Consider the following 21,433-nt stretch of genomic DNA (forward strand, 5'->3'; position numbering starts at 1 on the left):
GCTGCTGCTGCTGGGAGAGGTGGTCCTGGCATTGTTCCAAGTTCTCTGTTGCCTATTGACGTTTCTGTAGTACTTCGTGGTCCATACTGGATTCGAATCATATACCGCAAAAATTTTGCTGTAGACATGCGGTGTTTTGCTGGAGATCAAGTCTGGTTACAACCAGCAACCCCACCGAGAGGGGGTCCATCAGTTGGAGGATCACTGCCATGTCCACAATTTCGACCATTTATTATGGAGCATGTTGCTCAGGAATTGAATGGCATAGATTCTAATTTTCCAGGAGCTCAACAGGCTCTTGGACTGACAAATTTAAGTAATCCCAATCCAAGTGCAGGTCCGCAGCTGTCAACTGCCAATGGAAATAGAACCAACCTCTCAAATTCTGCTGCTGTTGCAATCTCTCGTCCTGGAAATGCAATGTCTGGACTTAACCGCATAGCAAATGCTCTTCCAGGACCTACAAATCTAGCTGCGGTGAATCCATTACGTAGATCACCTGGCTCAGGAGTCCCTGCCCATGTTAGAGGGGAGTTAAATACTGCAATAATTGGACTTGGGGATGACGGAGGTTATGGTGGCGGATGGGTCCCTGTTGTGGCACTTAAAAAAGTACTTAGAGGTATTCTCAAGTATCTTGGAGTACTCTGGCTGTTTGCACAGTTACCAGAGCTTTTGAGAGAGATCTTGGGGTCAATTCTGAAAGAAAATGAAGGTGCATTATTGAACTTGGATCAGGAGCAGCCGGCATTGCGCTTCTTTGTCGGGTAAGGGTATAAGCTAAATTGCATAAGCTCATTTTCTCTGTTTATACCGCAAAGAAAAGTAAACTGTGAGAGAAAAAAGAAAAAATCTAGTTCCAGTCCCTCAGTAAACAATTTATCGGTTATTAGAAGTTATTGCAAGGTCTCTTTTTTGATGAGTCAATAATTCCATGGAACTTTCTTCTCACTCACTTCTTCCAATTTTCTTGACCATCAAAAACTAGTGTGATGTAGAATCAATATGTTGAACAAGAATTAACGAAAATTGATGTAGAATCAATAAGTTGAACAAGAATTAACCACAAGGAGAAGAACATGAAGAAGAGAAGAAGATTGTTAAGAAGGGGAGGGAGAAGAGAGAAACAGGGAAATAGGGGGAGAAGGAGAGGGAAAACGTGGCCACAACCAAGCGTAATTTAATTCATTCATCAACTGATTTTTAATCCCATTACAACCATATAAATAACAAAATAATAAACCTAGTTGAGGGCTGGGGCCAAACCCATATACAAGCCCAATAAAACATAAGGCCTAAATAAGTGGACATAAAACATAAATAAATGGCCCAAAGAAGGATGTCCGCATCACAGTGTATTAGTCCCCTCGTCTTCTGATCCTCAAATGAATCACGTGGACCAAAATTCGGTCTTTCCATTCCAATATTGAATTTTTCACTTACGTTTCAAAGCCACTGCTGAGTACTAGAAAGAAAACAATGCATTTTCTAGTTCATTTTTGCTTGCTAGATCGCCATAACATCACCAAAAAAAAAAAAATAATAATAATAAAAAAAAAGTGCTTTTTCATCATCATAGGTGCAAGATAACTCTTATTGGCTGGTATCATCATCTCATTTTCTTTGGAACCTTCAATCATCACCTCATTTTCTTTGAAACCTTCTTCAGTTTCTGTGAACCACCCTCATCATTTTACTTGGACATAATGCTTTCATCTATTAGTGGCTCACTCATCCTTGCAGTTTCCTCAATTTGCAATTGCCAATTTATACTATAAATTGCAAAGATTGGCCACCGGTGTTTTCTGGTTGACCTTCTCACACCCGTCTGACCAACAAAGTTGACAACCAATGACTAGATCTTATTCCCTATAAAGTTAGGTTTAGCAACATGATTCCTTTATTTCCATCTGTACAATCAGTCTTGCAACAATCATCAAAAGATTCGGTGAGAAAGACTTAACTGCTACATCGTTGGTGGGGCTGTGAATTTTGATTTTGGCAGTCTCTTTCCACTCTTTCTTGGTTTTTTCTTCACCGGACAGTCTCCTCACTCTGTTTATTTACAGATTCCGATTCCGATTCCGATTCTGACTTCTCTTTGACATTCTCATTGACAGGTTGGTATGCACAGATTGAAAAGGAAGGTAATGAAGGGTGAAAAAGAGAAATCTGGGCACTAATATAGGAATGTTAATTTTTCAAATAAAACCATCTTAGCCTAGACAATGTTAAGGGATAAAATCCCTTATTGAATAAAGATGAAAATATTGATCAACTTATAAAAGTTTGGACAACTCCACTTAACAGGGTTGATCTTTTAAGATGGAACTCTAAGCTTTAATATGGTATCAGATTTTATTTATCTCCAATGAGCAATATGATCTGATTAAGACTTTAAAATGATCGCACAGATCTCAAGATTGGTAATCTCAAAAAAGCCACCTTCTTGCAGGAGTATGTTAAAGTATAAAATCTCATATAGAGTAAAGATGAAATTATAGACTAACTTTTAAGAATTTGTGCTACTCCTCTTAATAAATTGACCTTTTAAGAGAACCCCAAGATTTTAGCAAGGCTTTTAGGTCTCAACCCAACTTAGTGATGGCGAAAAAATCCGTCTCGCCTCGAATGATGCAAAAAAACTCGTCCCTAATGGGTTGGTAGGGCGGGGTGGGACGAGGATGTCCCGCCCCGAACCCGTCCTGTGAAGGGAAAAAAAGATTAAAAATAATTTTATTTCTAGACAATTCACCTGTTAAAAATTCATTTTGAATTTGTATTTTATTCTCTAATAATGACATAACTCGAAATTTCAATAATGTAAGAAAAATAAAAATATATAAAAAATAATAAAAATTAAACAGAGCAATGAGAGGGGCAAAAAGTTGCCCTGCCCCCATCTCGCATGCCCCACGCTCTGCCCCATACCTAGCCCTAGCCCAACTTAGTTGTGGGCTATGGAATTGACTTCTACCTTGTCTATTGATCAAAGATATCCCTACAAATAGAAGGGGGACATGCCACTACAAAATATAGTACTTCCATAAATATAAATATGGAGACACTACTTGCACTACATTAGTAGACTTGTAAAATAAAATGAAATCAAAGCTATCATTTTGCCAAAATAACCCTATAATAAATCTCTATTTCAAAGGTTACAAATACCTTGTTGATCCAAAGAAACAATGCTTAAGTTGCAAATGGAGGTCCACATAGTGAAGTTTCTTTAAACACTATTATTTGTAGTTTGTACACCTTTCATTAGCCAACCAATCTGTGGCTTGTTACCTTTGCTATGGGCATGCAATTTTCTGCCAAAGAATGCCTAATAGCTGCATGATTTGTGTTGTCAATTTTATTTTCGCAAGTATACGGACCGTAACAAGTAGTAAGTGGACCTAAGAGTTGGATTATCGATCCCACGAGGACTATATTCTAACACTTAATTCAATTTTTCTTTAACCACTATTTGATGAGATAAAAACTTGTAAGATTTGAGTTTTAATCTAAATACGACACGATTGGTTTGAAAATCAAATATGAAATGACATTAGGGGAGAATAATTTCACTTATTGGTCACCTTTCATATTAAATGTAGATCCACATCTAATGTAGTGTTCGGTTGAATTCTCCAATTGTATTCAACTTATCCCTTTCGAGTTCTCATTGAACCTATTTAACTAATTCAATTCTATATCTATATGCTAATCTAACCTGGTTAAATGAGTTCTTTGTCCTAAGAATTCAATTATGACCGAAATAATTAGTATATGTATCTCTACTAGTTATACCAATTTACCGAATTTTACTATATGGTCTAAATCCTAAACTCATATCTCTATTCGTAAAGAATTCACAAAATCATCAAATTAGCGATTAATTAATTTAATGCATTCAATCCAAAGTAAAATAACACATGGAACAATAAATCCAAGAATCTTAATATAAAAAATATAAAGGATCCCAATTGGTTACATTATTCGCCTTAACAATGGATTTAGCTATTCATAATGAAATAAAAAAAATCATAGATTGTCATGGAATACATCATCGGATTTTGTATTAAAGGTGTAGAAGAAAAAGTAGATCTTGCACCAAGAATTTCTTCCTCTTCCAATCAATGCTCTACATGGTGAATTTTTGATGTTTTCTCCCTTGAATTCCTCATTTGATTCTCCAATTGTGTTTTTTTTTGGCCTCTCAATGTGTGAAACCCCCCTCTTAAAGTGTGAAAAAATTGTATTTATAGGTGCTTCCTCGTGTGTGTAGAAAGTAGGATTTTTATAGACTTCAAATCGAGCAAAAAAGTACCCTAGATACACCTAAGTGCCATGACGTTGCGGCGCTGCGTCTCTGTTTTGATGGCACCTTGATGCCCTGGCGCCACCTTTGGGGACAGACAATACTTCAATATTTTTATCATAACTTTTTTTTCAATGTCCGATTGAGGCGATTCAAGATGCGTTGGAAAACTCAAAGGGCTACAACGTTGCTTCAGATATCATTTTCAAATTCGATCATTTTCTATGTCAAAATCAGGTCTCAATATGAGGCTGAAAACGGTGAATCATTTTTTCTGTTGGAACTTGATGTGTGATCATACTTTGATTATATTTAATCCTTTTGACGTCTTTCTTTATCCAATTGATTTCGAACACTCTTGAATCTTCATGGTGAGGTCCGACACAACTTTTGAGTATTTACACTTTGGTCCTCGAACTTTGGATCTTGCTCTCCTTTCGGGTTTTCATCTTGTTTCTTTGAATTTCTTGTATCATCATTGAATTTTACCTATTCAACACCAAATGCAACAATTTAGACCATAATTCATTCTAGAAGTAGCTAAAGCCCTATTTGTGGCCCTTTAATTTCAAAAATTGGAGTATGGAATAGTGATTGATGTTGAAATGTGTGGTTAAAAAAGAAGAATTTTTTATTTATTTATGTGTAGTATTATTTTAATGAAGAATGTGTGGTTGAAAGTGAGTACTATAGAAAAAATAATGTGGTAGAGTGGGAAAATTGTTAACAAACAAGGGCTAAATAACATCGTTTTAAGGCCTTGAATAAGTATATTTTATACACTTATCAATCTAATACAATATTATTTGTCCATTCAAGGGACTCCATATTCTTTAAAAGACTTACTACGACCATACTTGGGTCTGATTCAATCCATACGTTGCAAAGTTCCAATCACGAGCAAAGTAGATGTTCCTCAAGAATAGCACTACTTGGCCTCAAAGCTAGTTTCATAATGTTGTGGAAATCCCTCGAGAAATCTTGATTCCGAGAGTTTAGAAAACAACCAAACGAACATCACGTAACCTCGGCTCGACCCAAAACTTCCATACTTGGTTGTCACAAGTTTCACTCCACAAAGGAGACTATGGTGGTGGTATACGCAATCCACAAAGAAAGGAGAAAGAGGAAGCAAGACACCAGAAAACACCTCAAGCTCTCTAACGCCAAAGAAAGCCTGTTGCCTCTAGCTTTTCTTTTCTCTTGCACACACACACACCAAAAACGACTGCAGGAGAATGGGTATTAGGTCACAGATAATTGGGCTTAACTTGTTCATTTAAATGGGCCAACCTCGAGAAATCTTGATTCCGAGTTTAGAAAACAACCAAACGAACATCACGTAACCTCGGCTCGACCCAAAACTTCCATACTTGGTTGTCACAAGTTTCACTCCACAAAGGAGACTATGGTGGTGGTATACGCAATCCACAAAGAAAGGAGAAAGAGGAAGCAAGACACCAAAAAACACCTCAAGCTCTCTAACGCCAAAGAAAGCCTGTTGCCTGTAGCTTTTCTTTTCTCTTGCACACACACACCAAAAACGACTGCAGGAGAATGGGTATTAGGTCACAGATAATTGGGCTTAACTTGTTCATTTAAATGGGCCAAAGATATCTCTTTCAATGGGCTAAGTTAATGGACCAACAATAATCCAAAACCACATACTAATCAAACCACCAATCCAACTCCAACTTGGGCCTTCCAAAAGTGTCAGTTGTATTGAGTCGAGCCAGGTCTATGGGGTTGATAAATTATCCGACAATTGTTTTAAATCATTGCCCGGATTTATTGGGTATCAAAACCCAATACATAAAAATCATAGAATGCACTGACTGAATGATAACGATTGATGCCTGCTTTTGATGCCAATCCTGAATATCTTATAGAGCACCCATCATTGTTAAGTCTTACCCATTTCGGTGGTGGTTTGATCCATCTAATTATAATAGCTTTCTTAGGGGTGTCAGCTAACTTAAATGCTAAGACCTTTAGCAAGGTCCATATCTCCTCTCTTTATATGAGCTTTAGTTCTTATTCTTTATCAGAAAGTTAAAGAGGGAAGGAGTTGTGTGTGGGTGATTTTATTGGAGAGAGATTTGAAAGAGAAGGCATGTAAATAAAGAGAGGAATAAAAGTGTGGTGAACAGAGGCACAAATACAAAATAAAAAATAAATAAAAATGGAAATAGTATTTTATTAGAAAGTGATGTGAATATTTAGCAATGTACTGTTGTAATGACGATCTTTTACTTCATAGAACTCTTTTGTCTAGCTATTGATACAATTTGTACTTTAAATTGATGAAAATTATTTTATGCTTATAAATCATGTTTGTGTACTGCATATTTAATTTATTTATTTTAATCTTGGATTCTCTCACGGTTTGATCTTTGACCTTTTCCAGTTTAATATCTGGGTCAGGTTTACATAAAATGATATTTATAAATCCATTGCACCATGATATTATTTGTCAAAGAAGTTCTTTGCACATGCATCTCTACAAATTTAAGTTCATGAGTTTGTTCCTTCTAATATAAAATAATATATATATATTATTTATTTATTATTTTTTTTTTTTCAGGGGCTATGTCTTTGCTGTTAGTGTTCACAGAGTCCAACTTCTTCTCCAAGTCCTTAGCGTAAAAAGGTTTCATCACTCTCAACAACAGCAACAAAATGCAGTTGCTGCCCAAGACGAGTTAACTCAGTCTGAAATAGGCGAGATATGTGACTATTTTAGTCGTCAGGTTGCATCAGAACCTTATGATGCATCTCGTGTTGCTTCCTTTATTACACTTTTGACTCTACCAATTTCGGTTTTAAGAGAATTTTTGAAACTTATTGCATGGAAGAAAGGATTGTCTCAAGCTCAAGGTGGTGATATAGTTCCTGCACAGAAATCTCGCATTGAACTTTGTCTTGAGAATCATGTTGGGTTTAATGTGGATGGGAACTCTGAAAATTCATCTGCATCCAAAAGCAATATTCAGTATGATCGGGCACATAACTCAGTCGATTTTGCATTGACAGTTGTTCTTGATCCTGTACACATACCACTCATAAATGCTGCTGGTGGTGCTGCTTGGTTACCGTATTGTGTCTCTGTGAGATTGAGATACTCATTTGGTGAAAATCCTAATGTATCATTTGTTGGAATGGAGGGGAGCCATGGTGGCCGTGCATGCTGGACACGAATTGATGACTGGGAGAAATGTAAACAGAGGGTAGCCCGAACTGTTGAAATGAATGGATCTTCTGCTGGGGATGCTAATCAGGGAAGGTTGAGGGTTGTTGCTGAGAGTGTACAAAGAACATTGCATGTCTGCCTTCAGGGGCTAAAAGATGGCAATGTGATGACGTTGTGACTGATGGAAAAATAACAATACATTGCTGCTTAATATTACTGTCTCAACCTATGAATATGGTCATTACAGTCTCAACCAAAGTAGCGAGCTTCTTTTCTCTTGAATCAACAGTTACATCGGGCTGCTTACATTTGCAGGACATTGAGAAGTAAGAAAATTTTAGATTTGACAAATGTTGACTGAAGAAATGGCTAGGATGTATACAGTGTGTTTGGCGAATTTGAATTGGGGCGAACTCAGATTTAGGGTCGGGTTGTGGTTTACTCTTTGTACAGTTTACACTATAAAATTTGTTTCATTTTATATTCTTGTACCATTTGATTTGGCAAGTTAACTGGTTCCAATCCTTGTTCAGATAGTAACAAAGTAGAAGATTATTTTTGTTTTCTTTCTATTCTAGAAGGGGAATAGTTTAATTGAGTGATAATTTTGATGCCAATTTTTGTAATAAGTGCCAGGTGATTTATGGTTCTTTTGGATAGACATGGTTAAACCACTTTTGAGTATTAGATTCTGAATGTACAATTATGACTGAAGTGATAGAAGATAGTAATGGGAAACAGTGGTGTATTATAAAGCAAATGAACTTCATTTGACAGTAGTTTGCTAAGATTTCTGCAATTATTCTCTGTACATTCTGGACCGGAATAAATTTCCTGCTCCCAATCTAACTGGAATATATTTCATGCTCCCAATCTATTTCCATGATACTTCGGTTAGACTCTCCGTTTATTATTCATTTCTGGTTATCGTGTAACTTGATAGAACATATATGCGCATTTCGTGGCACTGTAATAGAACCATCAATATGCTATGGTAATAGTGTGTGCACAGAAAAATAACCAATTCAGCATCCTCATTTTCTCACTCAAGGAAATACTAAAGAGAATAAAAAACCTATTTCTATCATTCCAGTTGAATATGACCCAAGATGAATGCTCTCGACTTGGGCCAAAAGGATTTAATCCATAACAACATTAAGCTACAACTTAATAAGTAACAAAAGGATTTAATCCATAACATTAAGCTACAACTTAATAAGTAACTAGAACAAGTGTTCCATACAAGCAGCTTTATAAAGACAGCATAAGAATGTCTACAAATTTAAGAACTCTCCATGCTCGATGCTTTGGCCTCTTGCTTCTCTTCTTCACTCACTGTTGTAATATTTTCAGCAGGTGACTCCATGGGAGAATCATTATCCTTTTTCAGTTCTGATTCAAATTCTTTTGCTGCCTGCAATCGGAAAATGTCAATTCAGCGCGTGCTTAATTCTGTTTTTAGTATGTGATGCCCATACAATAAATGAAGAAAGGAAAGGAGAAGCCAAAATAGTATTTTGTTTCCTATATTCTCTCTAAAATAGCATATAGAGAAGAGGCGAGAATCTTGACACACTTTGGGAGATGTTGAAGGTACAAATTGCTAAGGTTTTATGAGTAGTTATGATTTAGGAAGCCCTTGAGCAAACATGGAAACTGTATAATGTGGGAGGCATGCACCAATCAATTAACCGTGATGTGCAGTGTGTTCAAATTTAATGCAACAAACAGAAGCGCAAGGCAAAAAAAAAAAATGCTCGAGTTATATCCTATCTATCATCTCTTTGTGATCTCTCATCCACTATAATGTATCCCTTGGTCAATGATCATTTTTTTCTCCTGAAAAATTGTAAAGAACATGATGATGTTAGATAGGCCCAATGGATAATCTTAAGAGGTAGCATAGGAGGATACGAAGACAAATATAAATGTGTAAAATTGCTAGTTGACATGTATCCATATTTATGGTTCAATTTGAACAGTGCATAGCCCAAGTTGACCCAAGGATAGATATATTTGTGAGAAACATGTAAATTAAATTTGCACGCTTAACAAGTACAATCTTAAATGACAAACTAGTCTTCCTCTCAATTTAAAATTATCCTATAACAAAGGAATATTAGGTTACTGAATCATTACCACTTCGTCACAGCGTAAACAAGTCTTCCACAGTAAGCCAGTAGAGTACAGATGCATGTGCTTAACTACCTAGAAAAATGTGTGTGAGAAAGTCTTGACGTGGAACACTAACTAATTCATGGGATTGTAGAATTTTATCGTGAGAGGCTCTTATATTCTAGGGCTGGAAGAATGCTCGAAACATGCATTGTAATCACCCATTATTTTTTAACAAGCCAACATATTTTGGGCTTGCTCAGTTTTGGAAATTGATTTTCTGACTGTTGAAGGGAAAAGTGGATCCTACCTGTAAGAGAAGAAGTAAAAAATGATAGCTTGAATAGTAAAAAATAACGAAAAAAATTGATTTTTTTGGGTTAAAAATTTGCTACCAAACAAGCACTCTGTGAGATGATTTAAAGATGGGACCCCAATCCCCATCAAGAATTTGTCAACAAGGAATTTCTCTCATTAAAGGGACCGTGAGATTTGAAATAGTGGAGGTCCCACTTGTTTTTAAAGATCCAATCATCTTGCTCAATGAATGACAAAAAAACTAAAGATTCTTGCTAATTCACCTCAATATGATTAACAAATCGTCACATTCCTCCCTTGTATCTTTCTACTTCATAATCAGCTCAATATGATTGACGAACATTAACTTCTTATTCGTCTCAAAGGAGAATGTAACTAAAACGTAGTGGACTCCCCAAGTAACACATGAATTAGTAGGGTATCAAAAAGAGAATAGTACTTAGTTGGATATGGTATGTTCTATAATGAGTTTATATTGGTTTACCCTTTCTAATATGCTCTGCTTCCCATTATTTTTCAAACATGTTCCTGCAAAGTTTGAATCTTAAACTCTTTAAGGCATGCAAACAAACAAGTCTTAGAAATGTTACTATATAAAGATATCAAACTTATGCTACAAAATGATACGAGAAAAAAGGTCAGGTTGGAAGGATATATAGTGTACAATATCAAAAGAGTCATTAGGATATTATTTCTATTTCCTGCAAGAACAAAAAGTCGCATGCCAACATCCACCTTTCCCTGGGACAGCTAATCAAAACTAATACGGCTTGAATCCTTTATCTTTGATACTATGTCATTTGCAAGAATGCTATTATCTTGGATAAGGGTGTTTGACATAGACAGTCAAAGAAATTTTCATTCAGCCACAGACTATAATACCAATGCCAGTGAACACAATAGATAATACATAAGCTCCAAGGAGATCTTGAATAGTGTCACATCTTCCAGACAGATAAGGATTTCTTTACGAAGATGTTGATGAAAGCCAGGTTCCTACTATGAAATAACAACCGTAGAAATGATCTTACAAATCTGATCTCGACTTCAGCAAGAGACTAAACACTATCTAAAATGAATTTTTACATTCCAATCAACTTTGGAATCTCATTGATCCACTGGTAGTTATGGTACCTATTGTTTGTAAACGAGTAACCAAGTGCAAGATAAGAGAAGATGGAAGTTAAAAGGTGAACAAAAAAGACAACGAGATAACTATGAAGAAATCTTTTGGGCGGTAGCGGTGTAGACTAGACACTATGATATCTAAAATGTATTTTTGCATCCCAATCAAGTTTAGAAGCTGATTGATCCACTGACAGATATGGACCATATGGTACCTACTGGCTGTAAAATGAGTAATCAAGTGAAAGATAAGAAAATTGGAAAGATTGAGACAAAATGACAAAATGTGATCAACAAAGACAAGGAGTTGACTGTGAAGAGATCTTTTGGGTGGCAGCAATGTTCATATGCATTAGGATTTATTAGCCATTGCAGCATATTGGCAAGTGGCAACAATACAAACAAAGCTGTAGGTTTTTGTCATGAAAATAGATAAATCTTGTGTGCAGTAATATTATTGGGAGCATTGTTACTATCTTTGTCTCATATGAAGATAAAGTATTATTGTTGAGCAATAACACGAATGGTATCATCAACATTACAGAGAGGCAACTTAGGAATCTGAGAACAATGTTTCACGGGGAGAGATCGAAAAGGTAGTAGGGGCTCTCTCATAATTTGTACACAGAAAAAGTGATGAAGATGCTAAACTACAAAAATATAAGACAGGATGGCTGCAGGTGGGACATAGGATTATCAGGATGTCCCAAAAGGATCGAAACATTGAACAGAGACATAAAATAGTAAAGAAGTAATTGGTTATTACGTAGGCTCTAACCATGCAAAAAGACCAGCAAATGGTACTTCTTTAAATGGGATTTATCATATCACATCACTAAGACACTAAAGTAATCGCGGGTGTGCTGCTTAGAGAACAAGTTCCAATAAGACATGTCATATGAAATTTTAAGTATTATCAATGAATTTCCTTCGATATAGTTGTGTAAGTGATGTTATCTCTATCTTGTTTAAATTTATAATGCACTTATTGTGTATTATCTTTTGATTAATTTTACCTATCGAAAAAAAAAAAGTTGTGTGAGTGATGACCTATGCACTATTCTAGTTCCTGCATATGGATATGATAGATTGCTGCCTAATGATCGAACTCTAACAAATGATTACACTAAGTCCATATTAATCAAGGTACATTTATACATGGAGGAATGTAGGTATAAGAACATAGGACAAGGAAAATATTTTATATAATACAAGAGAAAATATGACTTGGAAATATTTTGCCAAGTTAGAAAGGAAATAGAAAGGGCACTAGTTTCTGTCAAAGCATAAGGCAAGGCACATTTTTTTTTTGGGCGAGGTGGGGGGTAATTATCACTCATGAAATTTTATTAATAACCAACTTCAATAAATATGTGAGGAGGTTGCCATGCCCCAGCCTCTGAATAATTGGAAAGTAAATACTAAGCAATGTTGTTAGAAAGGGTTTCTCATGATGCTAAAGCATTTAGTATCACTTCATACGATAAAGTGTGATAAGCTTAATAATGAGTCACAGATAATAAATAAAAATGAGAGCCTGAGATGAAGAGCGAAATCAAGATAGCAAGTTATTTCTGTCTAAAGGGCTTTAGGATGTCAAGTCCAGAAAGGTTTTAGAATCACAATAAGCATTGTTGAAAGGACTTCAAACATCCAAACTTGGTCAAGTAGGCGACTTAGGAGTTTGGACTGAAAGCATCAAGATGTTTGTAGGACTCCCTTCTAATCCAAAATCTGTATTGGAAGTAATTCCTACTATAAACACAAGCTACTTGGATATAAACTAAATATAGTTTACATAGTTAATAACTAGAAACTACATGTCTGTGTATATGGAATTTTCCAAGAATTCACAATGTTGCAAATAATTTTCATGAGAAGATCAAATTCATTTACAAAATTTCACGGTTCTATAATACTTGACATATTTTTCTTGATCGATGTACAATAAAAAAATAACAAAATTCTAAACGTTCAAAACTGAATTATTCATCTTTTCAATAGCCAACTCATTCACCTTTCACCAAAATTATAACAATGCTAATGAATTTTGGCAGAAAACTCGCACATTTCCATTGAATTGATAAGAGCATAACTGTACAATATATGGTGGACTTTCGTCAATTAAGATCCACAATTAAGTCTACCTAGAAATGATCAGTTACAATTTATAGCCCGACAAAAACTACACGCACAGAATACTGCAAGAAATGTTCTGGATATTAATGCTCTGATTCTGTTTTCCTAATAATTTAGAAATCACTAATTTAATATATTCATGCTTCAGAAAATGAAAACTGTTCACAACAGCATTCTCAAAATGGACAAAAAAAGAGGACCTGTTGGAAGCTCTTGACAGTCTTCCCAATACTGCGGCCAACTTCCGGCAGCTGCTTAGGCCCGAAAACAAGGACAGCTACCCCAGCAATGACCACCAGCTCCGGCACCCCAAGCCCGAACAAACAGTTACAAGACATCCCCTTTTTCTGATTCCTGCTAATTCTTCTGGACCCACCAAGAACCAGGCTCAGATTGGCACGGTCGTTGATATTGTTATTGAAGAATACAGAACTGGAAGAACCAAGAGAAGAAGTACCCATAAATGGTTTAAATCTTCTAGCTGGTGCAAGATTGAGTGCAGCAGATTGGATGGTCGCCATTTTCACTATTTTTGAAGCCGAAAAATGCAATCTTTGGGCTTGCTTTTCTTTCGAAAGAGATTTTTTTTTTTCTTGGCTCGTGTATTGTTTCGGAAAACGAAGTTGAGCAAATCTACTACTACTAGTAATAGCGATGTCAGGTATATGAGGGAAATTTGCTATAGAGATCCTTAACTTTTTACGAAAACTATAAATATGTTCTTAATCCGTGCCGCGTGTTTTCAAAGAGGACGAAAATTCTTCTCTCTTTAAAAATTTAGACATCTCGGCTAAGCTTATCATTTTAACGTCTTTTTGGATAGATTCATCCAAAAGGATTTTCAAGCTACATATATGAAAAGTTGAATAATACTATAAATTTATAATACAATGAATAAAAAAATTGACGAATGCAATAAATGAAAATGATGATCCATTCCTTGAAAAGTCGAGATCCATCATTAAACATCGTAAGATGTTATTTCCCCACAAATCTTATATTTCTCACTTGTAATCCGTGTAAAATAACATGTAAACTTAACACGATCATAGCCACGTATAACACGCAAATGTCCCAATGTTGGCAAGATTTAAGATATCTATTTATGCTCTTTGAAAAGGTTATGGATCATTACTTCACTTTTCTCATAAATTAATTAAAGCTGAGTTACTACTTGATTCTTCAGACTAAACAACAGATTATAATATAATAATCTTCATGTGCTTTATTTTAATAAGGCGGGTCAAGTTACAATATTTAGATTTGACTCAAATAGTAACGGCTTGTTTGGCTTGGCTTAGCTTAAAATAATGAAACTTGCCTCTCTTGCAAAGACTGCTATTACATGAAAAACGAAGGTCAAATATTTTACTTAAAAGAAGGCCAAATATTTCGATTGTGACAGACATTAGTTCAAAATTAAACAAATATAACTTTCTGAAACTGGAAAAACAGGCTTGAAAGATCAATATCATAATCAAACTAATCTTATAAGACATTTAACATCAAAGCAAGTCAAATTATAGTTTGAAAGATGAAGTAAGAGTTATTTGTTTCCATATGATATCATTAATCCTCCTCAAGATTGATGGAATCGTTAAACTTGCCATACAAAATCTTCTTCAGTTCAGCCATCTGACTTAGTATGGATTCCTTCTCTTCAGTCAACTTCTCCAAGTTCTTTTCTGTAACCTCTTTCATCTGTTCGATCCTGATCTCAACTTCATCTTTAGGGATGTGAGCGAATACCTCCCCTATCTGGAAACGGACTATATCCTCATCAGTGAGAATCAACTCATTACTTGCATCCTCGAGACTCTCATTAGTTTCCTGAACAAAATTCATTTAGTGTAAAAATGGGCCAATGATTTAGAATGATACAACAAGGCGATAAAAGTCCCATCATGATTGGATTCACATGGAATAACGTGATAAGTAATATTGTGAGGACTCCTTCACTAAGAATGAGCGCTACCACCATAAACAATAATTACTGACGGGAGTATTCCCACATAGAAAGGATACTAGAGGAGTCTTCAAATTCCACAAATAACTATAAGAAATGACTGATAAGATGATGATTTGCAAAGGTTCTCGTGAACCAAAAAGCAGTAAAATGACATTTGCATAGTCAAGTGATCGAATTTTTCATATTTTGTAAACTTAGCTGCATCGTATAACAATCTCCACAAATTCTGGAAACTGTACATTTAAAAATATGAAGTGTAAATAGAATCCATGCTGACTAGCTTAACAACTGACTTTTTCAAAGAGTTGGATTTTCTACAATACCCATGCTCGAACACCCTTGAGCATAAATACAGCTTGCATTGAGTATCAGAATCCACATAAACAAAAGCCCAGAGTATCAGTCAGTAGAGTCTTTAATATTGATGCCTATCACCATTTTGTGTTGATTCAGTAAGCTTTATGTAACAGGCTAACAGCTAGTTTAAGCACGCGATGCTCTCTCTAGCGGATACCGCTCATCTCTTACTCCATCTCAAGTCATTTAGGTCAAGAAGAAGTGAAGGATATATAGCTCTAGACTAATCCTAAGTGCTAATAAGAAGCTCAATCCTCGTACATTTTATCATTAACATCTGTTGCATGGAAATAGACACGACGCGTACAGATATGCCGATACGCGATTTTTCAAAAAAGTAGGACACGGACGCTTTAATATAAAAAATTCTTTATTTTTATACCTTTTAAAAAAATTCAAAATTTTTTTTGGCTTTGGCTTTTATTTTTTGAAGTATTTTAATCGGATGAATAGCTATGCATTACATTCGGAATAAATTTGTCAACAATATATTACTGATGCAGGGAATGAAAAATATAGAACATCTTTTGAGTGCCGGAGGAGTGTTGGTGACTGACACGATACGAACGTGACGTTAGTAGGAGTGTCCGCACATCGCAGGTTATCATTATACTTATATTTCCAAACAATTAAAGCTTGGGAAGGTTAATAAAGTTGCTATGTTTTCAAACTCTATTAAATTATAGTAGCAAGGCATGAGTGATCCTCTTTTAAGTGTTTTATAAGTTTTCAAAGCTCATCTAGAAAGTGTGTCCAAGGTTATACCCTAAGCTTCGACAGATAACTCTAGAGGTTGTGCTGGAACTTCGAAAAGGCAATTGTAATTCTTGATCAAGCTAGTAGATTGACAGCAGTGGTAAGGGAAAGGAGTATGCTGAAGTCCTACATCATAGTTGCATTCATTGTATTTTTTGTTGCATTAACCTTGTCATATTAAAAGTTTACATTTACACTTCTATATCAGAAGTTTTAATTCACATTATAAAATATACCAAACCTCCCTTATTACTTAAACACACTGTAGAATTCTACATGTCCCCAACTAAGTTATCTTTGATCAAATCCGCCATTTATGTTCATTCTACATTCACAAATTTCAAAACTAAAACTTTTACAATATTTAGCCAGTAAAATGGCCAAGGAAGGAGGGTTATTCTATTGGTTTTTACAGTGGATAAAATAAAAAAATCTGCAGTACCTTAAGTAGATATCCGTGTCTCCTCACTCAGTACCTCATAAGAAAATATCCACATGAAAAACCAGATTTGAAAGTTGTCCATCAATATGCTCAAGGACATTTATTGGTTGCAAATACTGAATTTATTCAGATAGAATAAGCCTGATATAGCATCTCAAGAAGATGCGGGATCCCAATCCTCTTTATCTATCCTTTTTGGGGAAAAATTTAAATTAGTCGGGGTGTGAGAGTCAAGTAAAAAGGGCATCTGTCCCTCTGCAAAGGGAGTCATTAGCTTAACATCTATTATGAGACGTGTCAACCTGTCTCCATTTTATGAGTCCTTTTTGTGGCCCTCATGTCATAAGTTTTACTAATAAATGCACTTGCATTAAAGAACATCTTTACCTGTGTTATCACTGGAAACCCACTTATTAAGGTCCCGTTTAATTCCCATTTTTCTCAAAATGCATTTTTCTCTCTCTTCTTTTCAACCACACATTTTTCATTAAAATAATATTACATGCAAATCAAAAACTTATCATCCACAAATTCTCCATCAATCTACTATTTTAAAATTCATTTTTCCTTAAAAATGGGTATCAAACACTCTCTAAAAGAACATTTTGTCTTTCTAGACACAAATCTACATTTGTTTTTGTGAATGACATACATCAACAATATGTCAATATCATTTTATGGACAAGTTATAAAGAAGTTTGTATTTAAGCACAATTCACTGAGTCAGAAGAATTTAAATAAGGTGATTCCAACATTTCCACACTACTGGAGATCCAACATCTCAAGCTCATACATATAAAGCAAGCTTAACTGCATCATGTTCCTCCCTTGAATCCAGCTCAAAAAATGCACCTAATCCCACTGTCAATGGCTTAAAAAGTCTGTTAAGAGGGTGCTCAAACATCGAGTAAATCAAATGATGATAGAAAGAAACAGTAAAAACAAGTATTAACTCTAAATCGTCATTATCGGCCAGTGTCTAATTGAATTGCTAAAGATTCACTAATTCTAGGTCAAAGACTTCTCCTGAGTGGAAGAATACCTGCATCTAAACTGAATATTCCAAACTATTTCCTCAAAAAAAATCCTAAGGCAAATTTTGACTTGGAAGTTACAACTACTCAAGTGTTGGATTTTATTCTCTTCCATTGCGACAAGTGATGTGGAAATATATCGTCAAGGCCCAAGTTTTCAGTCATACAAAATTTATCCAGTTCCACCATTAACGCCTAAAACAAAGCCATCATTTTATACCAATGTCAACATGCCAAATTCTAATCCAGAATCTAATTCTTTTATGATTTCCAATTATAAAGCCAACATATTTTGAGAAATCCTCCCGTGTCTCAACAATTTCATTCAGTGCCCTGAACCATGAGATATTCTGACAACCATGCAAACATTTACCCAAATAAATTTAACAATTAACTTCAGTAATCTAATTCCATTGAAATTCAAACTGGATAAATGGCCTATCCACTTATGAAGCAGTGTTCTGTTGACAACAGCCAATCTCACTTTCTGTCAAACCCAAACAAAATTCATGGGGACCAAGTGAAACTCCTTAACATCTTTTGCTCTCATAGGAAAACCCTTGGAAATTTTCCTGAAACTCCTTAACATCTTTTGCTCTCATAGGAAAACCCTTGGAAATTTTCCTGTCCTTTTAGCAATGAAATCTGGGTTACTTAAAAGGAAGATATCTAGGTCTGTGTGCTATACAACATTTCCCTCAATTGAATTGACCCCACATTCTAAAAGTCATAGCATCTTTCAACTCAAAGGCTTCCATACATCACTTCTGTTACTTTTCAAACATCTCCTTCAATCTAATATCACCATCTAATCGAAGAAGATATCAATGTTCCTATTTTATCGCCCAACTTCACTGCCAAGAGATCAATATTTTCACGTCTGACTGATATAAGCTTGCTCGCATCAATATAAATTTTTAGTGGTTAAACCACTTCGAAACAAGCAAAACAAATGAAAAGATCTCTGTCACTAACCTCAATATCCAAGATATTATTACATCATTATTCTATTTTCTTTCCTTCATAAATTGGTACTTAAAAATATTTCATTTTCTTGTATATTCCAGACAATCAGGCCACACAAACAACCTATTACAAACAAAAGAAAGAGAACATCACCAAAAAATAAAATAAAATAAAAAAATAAAAACATCAAAGAACACACCCGGTAAAACTCGTAAAAAAATCCAATCCACTAATTTAAAAGGCCCGAAAGGGTTACCTTAGCGATCTTTATCTCATCTTCGAGTTCGTGAAGCCTGTTATTTAATCTGCCAAACTTATTAATGTTCTGCTGGTCCTCCCACGTAACTTCCACTTCTGAACCGGATGCCCCAGCCTTTCACATTCAACCATATCATATTATGTATACACACACAAATAATTACGTATATTTTCGTAATATAATGCAATTTAATCGGTCAGTAGGTTTGATTTCGACTCACCTGCTGCATTTTTTGATGATTCGAAATGGTGGATGCCGAGAGAACGGCAACTAATTTGAGCAAAGGGGTGAGTTAATTGTTCCAATGGTCACAAAAGTTAGGTTCAGGTCTTTGATCGATACAGAATTTTAAAATATGATTACTCAACTTAGTTCCACATCTTTAATTATTTGCTGAAATTTAAAATATCGAATTTTGACTACTGAACTTTGAAAAATATTATACATTACTCACTGAATTTCGAAAAATATTGTACATCATTTACTGTAAACTCAATATTTTTCAAAGTTCAACAGTTATGCTAGTGAGTAACGTATAACATATTCCAAAGTTTAGTGATCAAAACTCAACATTTTAAAATTTAGCGAGCAATTTAAGATAAAACCTAAGTTCAGTGAGCAATTGAAGATATTGACCTAAGTTCAGTGACCAAAATTTGATATTTTAAATTTCAGTGACCAATCAAAAATATGAACCAAAATTCAGTGACCATTGAAACAATTAACTCCAAAAGGGTACAGACGAGAAGCTTAAGCCCAGTCGAAAACCCTGATGTTGTCCAAATTTAATTTTTATCCCTAATTAACGGAGGAATTTCTCAGAGAGAATAAAAAAAGATTGTCATATGTAGATCACGGCTTATAAATTTAATTTTTATGATTGGTTCAAAATCTCATTAATTAAATAAAAAGGAAAAATTTCTCCACATTTTTTTTAACATCTCATCAATCTATAAATAAATAAATAAAATTATGTAAATGATAATTTATAACAAGCAATTTCCAATAAAAATGACCTAATTCTTCATAACTAGGTCTTTTTTAATAATGTTTTTGAAAAGTTAAAGCTTTTCTATAAGAATTAGAACCAAAAACAGAATTACAGTCAAACGGGTTCTAAGTAGTGCCTCCTTTTTAAAATGGATTACTTCTTTTTCTCTAGTAAATTGTGTTGCGAATGCTTTATCGTTGGATTTGTTGTAATAAACTAAAATTTGAATTTGATTCATTATTTAAAAAAATTCGAAGCGTATCATTTTGTTTCATGGATTTGTAACTTGAATCTAATAAATTTGTAGTTAAACATAATTGTCGGCTTTAATTTATATTTTTATCAACTTTTTTAGTTAAACCAAAAATGATTGCAACCTCGAATTAGTAAGCAATCCTACTTGACATTTAATCCAAATTCTTGTTGAAGGATAAGATTCAAAAGACTAATAATTTCTTTCAATATATATATTTTTTTTCATTCAAAATATATATTTCCCTATTACAAAGATGATATTGGAACCATATTCATTTATTTAGCGCCAAAAGTTTCTCCATCTCGGCATCACTCAGCTTCACGGAACTGTGTAACCTGCAACAAATATATTACAAAAGAGAAATCAATACGATGATGTTAAAGTCATACATAACATTTCATTATGAGAGCAAGTTTTCCAGTGTCTCAATTTGTCTTAACAAGTTTCCACAACAGCTAAATAGACAAGCATTATGGTAAATCGAGGTTCTTACTGCCACATTTCGTTCCATGCGGTATCGGTTTTCCGCAGAACCCTGCAACATAGGTTGCTTTCTCCATGCTAATAATTTGCTCAACTTCCTGAGTTATATGTTGGCAAACACAAGGCAAATCAACAGATTTGACAACGTTGCAACATCCCTGAGAAGGGTTTTTTCTTGGGCCACCCTTTTGAACATATTGAGAGCATTCTTGAACAAGACCCTGAAAATTTCCTTGACACTGTGAACTCACCATTATGAGTTCAGCACAAGAAATGATGAGGAACAACGCCAGAACAGCAGCTTTAGAAGTAACCATTTTTCTCAATCTTCACCTATTGATGAATGAATGTGGAATAAAGGTTCTTTATATAGGGATTTTCGAGCCGGCGAGATTGATACTTTTCATGTTAGTTGCATGGAAAGTGTGAGCTTATGAGTTAAAAGTTCTTGATATGATGTTACATGTGAACTTGGACTGTGAGATACATGGATATATAAGTTGCTTTTTGCAGTTTGTTTGTCTAAATTATTACTTTTCCCCTCAAAACAAGCAGATTTTTGGCTGATGTCTCGTAAAGTTAGAAAGAAAAAGAGCGGGATTTTCATTTCATTTATATTCAAGATTTAGAAAATGAAGTCAAAAGAAAAAGAATAGCGTTGATGTTTTGGAAAGTGACACGAATGAGAGTCTATTGTCGTGTAGACGATGTGTTCATGTTGTAA

At 34.8% G+C, this 21,433-nt stretch overlaps 4 protein-coding genes across 4 annotated transcripts in view; 1 reads left to right on the forward strand and 3 right to left on the reverse strand.

Moving 5' to 3' along the window:
• Positions 1 to 8,343, forward strand: part of LOC111381373 (mediator of RNA polymerase II transcription subunit 14-like) — a 28,853-nt gene extending 20,510 nt beyond the window's left edge. Inside the window, exons 6-7 of the mRNA XM_023005151.1 lie at positions 1 to 767; positions 6,894 to 8,343. Of these exons, the coding sequence (XP_022860919.1) occupies positions 1 to 767; positions 6,894 to 7,677 (1,551 nt within the window). The 3' untranslated portion in view covers positions 7,678 to 8,343. The remainder of the gene's footprint in view (positions 768 to 6,893) is intronic.
• A 214-nt stretch (positions 8,344 to 8,557) lies between these two features.
• On the reverse strand, positions 8,558 to 13,849 carry LOC111381375 (sec-independent protein translocase protein TATA, chloroplastic-like). Its single transcript, XM_023005153.1, has 2 exons — positions 13,397 to 13,849; positions 8,558 to 8,913 (listed from the first exon to the last, which is right to left on the reverse strand). Exons 1-2 carry the CDS (start codon positions 13,715 to 13,717, stop codon positions 8,782 to 8,784), a joined length of 453 nt encoding a protein of 150 aa, XP_022860921.1. The 5' UTR covers positions 13,718 to 13,849; the 3' UTR covers positions 8,558 to 8,781.
• Positions 13,850 to 14,646: 797 nt separating this feature from the next.
• Positions 14,647 to 19,313, reverse strand: LOC111381374 (probable prefoldin subunit 4). The gene is made up of 3 exons (XM_023005152.1): positions 19,200 to 19,313; positions 18,977 to 19,093; positions 14,647 to 15,026 (listed from the first exon to the last, which is right to left on the reverse strand). Exons 1-3 carry the CDS (start codon positions 19,206 to 19,208, stop codon positions 14,766 to 14,768), a joined length of 387 nt encoding a protein of 128 aa, XP_022860920.1. The 5' UTR covers positions 19,209 to 19,313; the 3' UTR covers positions 14,647 to 14,765.
• A 1,109-nt stretch (positions 19,314 to 20,422) lies between these two features.
• On the reverse strand, positions 20,423 to 21,035 carry LOC111381376. The gene is made up of 2 exons (XM_023005154.1): positions 20,720 to 21,035; positions 20,423 to 20,561 (listed from the first exon to the last, which is right to left on the reverse strand). Exons 1-2 carry the CDS (start codon positions 21,024 to 21,026, stop codon positions 20,545 to 20,547), a joined length of 324 nt encoding a protein of 107 aa, XP_022860922.1. The 5' UTR covers positions 21,027 to 21,035; the 3' UTR covers positions 20,423 to 20,544.
• Between the last annotated feature and the right edge of the window lie 398 nt (positions 21,036 to 21,433).

The sequence above is a fragment of the Olea europaea genome, unplaced genomic scaffold (assembly GCF_002742605.1).
Source record: "Olea europaea var. sylvestris unplaced genomic scaffold, O_europaea_v1 scaffold2299, whole genome shotgun sequence".
NCBI lineage: Eukaryota > Viridiplantae > Streptophyta > Magnoliopsida > Lamiales > Oleaceae > Olea > Olea europaea.

Bases quoted from the DNA above. Each gene is read 5' to 3' on its own strand.
- LOC111381374 (XM_023005152.1), bottom strand. The intron at 15,027-18,976 runs GTAACCCTTTCG...AATTTTGTTCAG, and splicing joins ATGAGATAAAGATCGCTAAG to GAAACTAATGAGAGTCTCGA.
- LOC111381375 (XM_023005153.1), bottom strand. From the start codon at position 13,717: ATGGCGACCATCCAATCTGCTGCACTCAATCTTGCACCAGCTAGAAGA. The intron at 8,914-13,396 runs GTCCTCTTTTTT...TTCCGATTGCAG, and splicing joins CTGTCAAGAGCTTCCAACAG to GCAGCAAAAGAATTTGAATC.
- LOC111381376 (XM_023005154.1), bottom strand. From the start codon at position 21,026: ATGGTTACTTCTAAAGCTGCTGTTCTGGCGTTGTTCCTCATCATTTCT.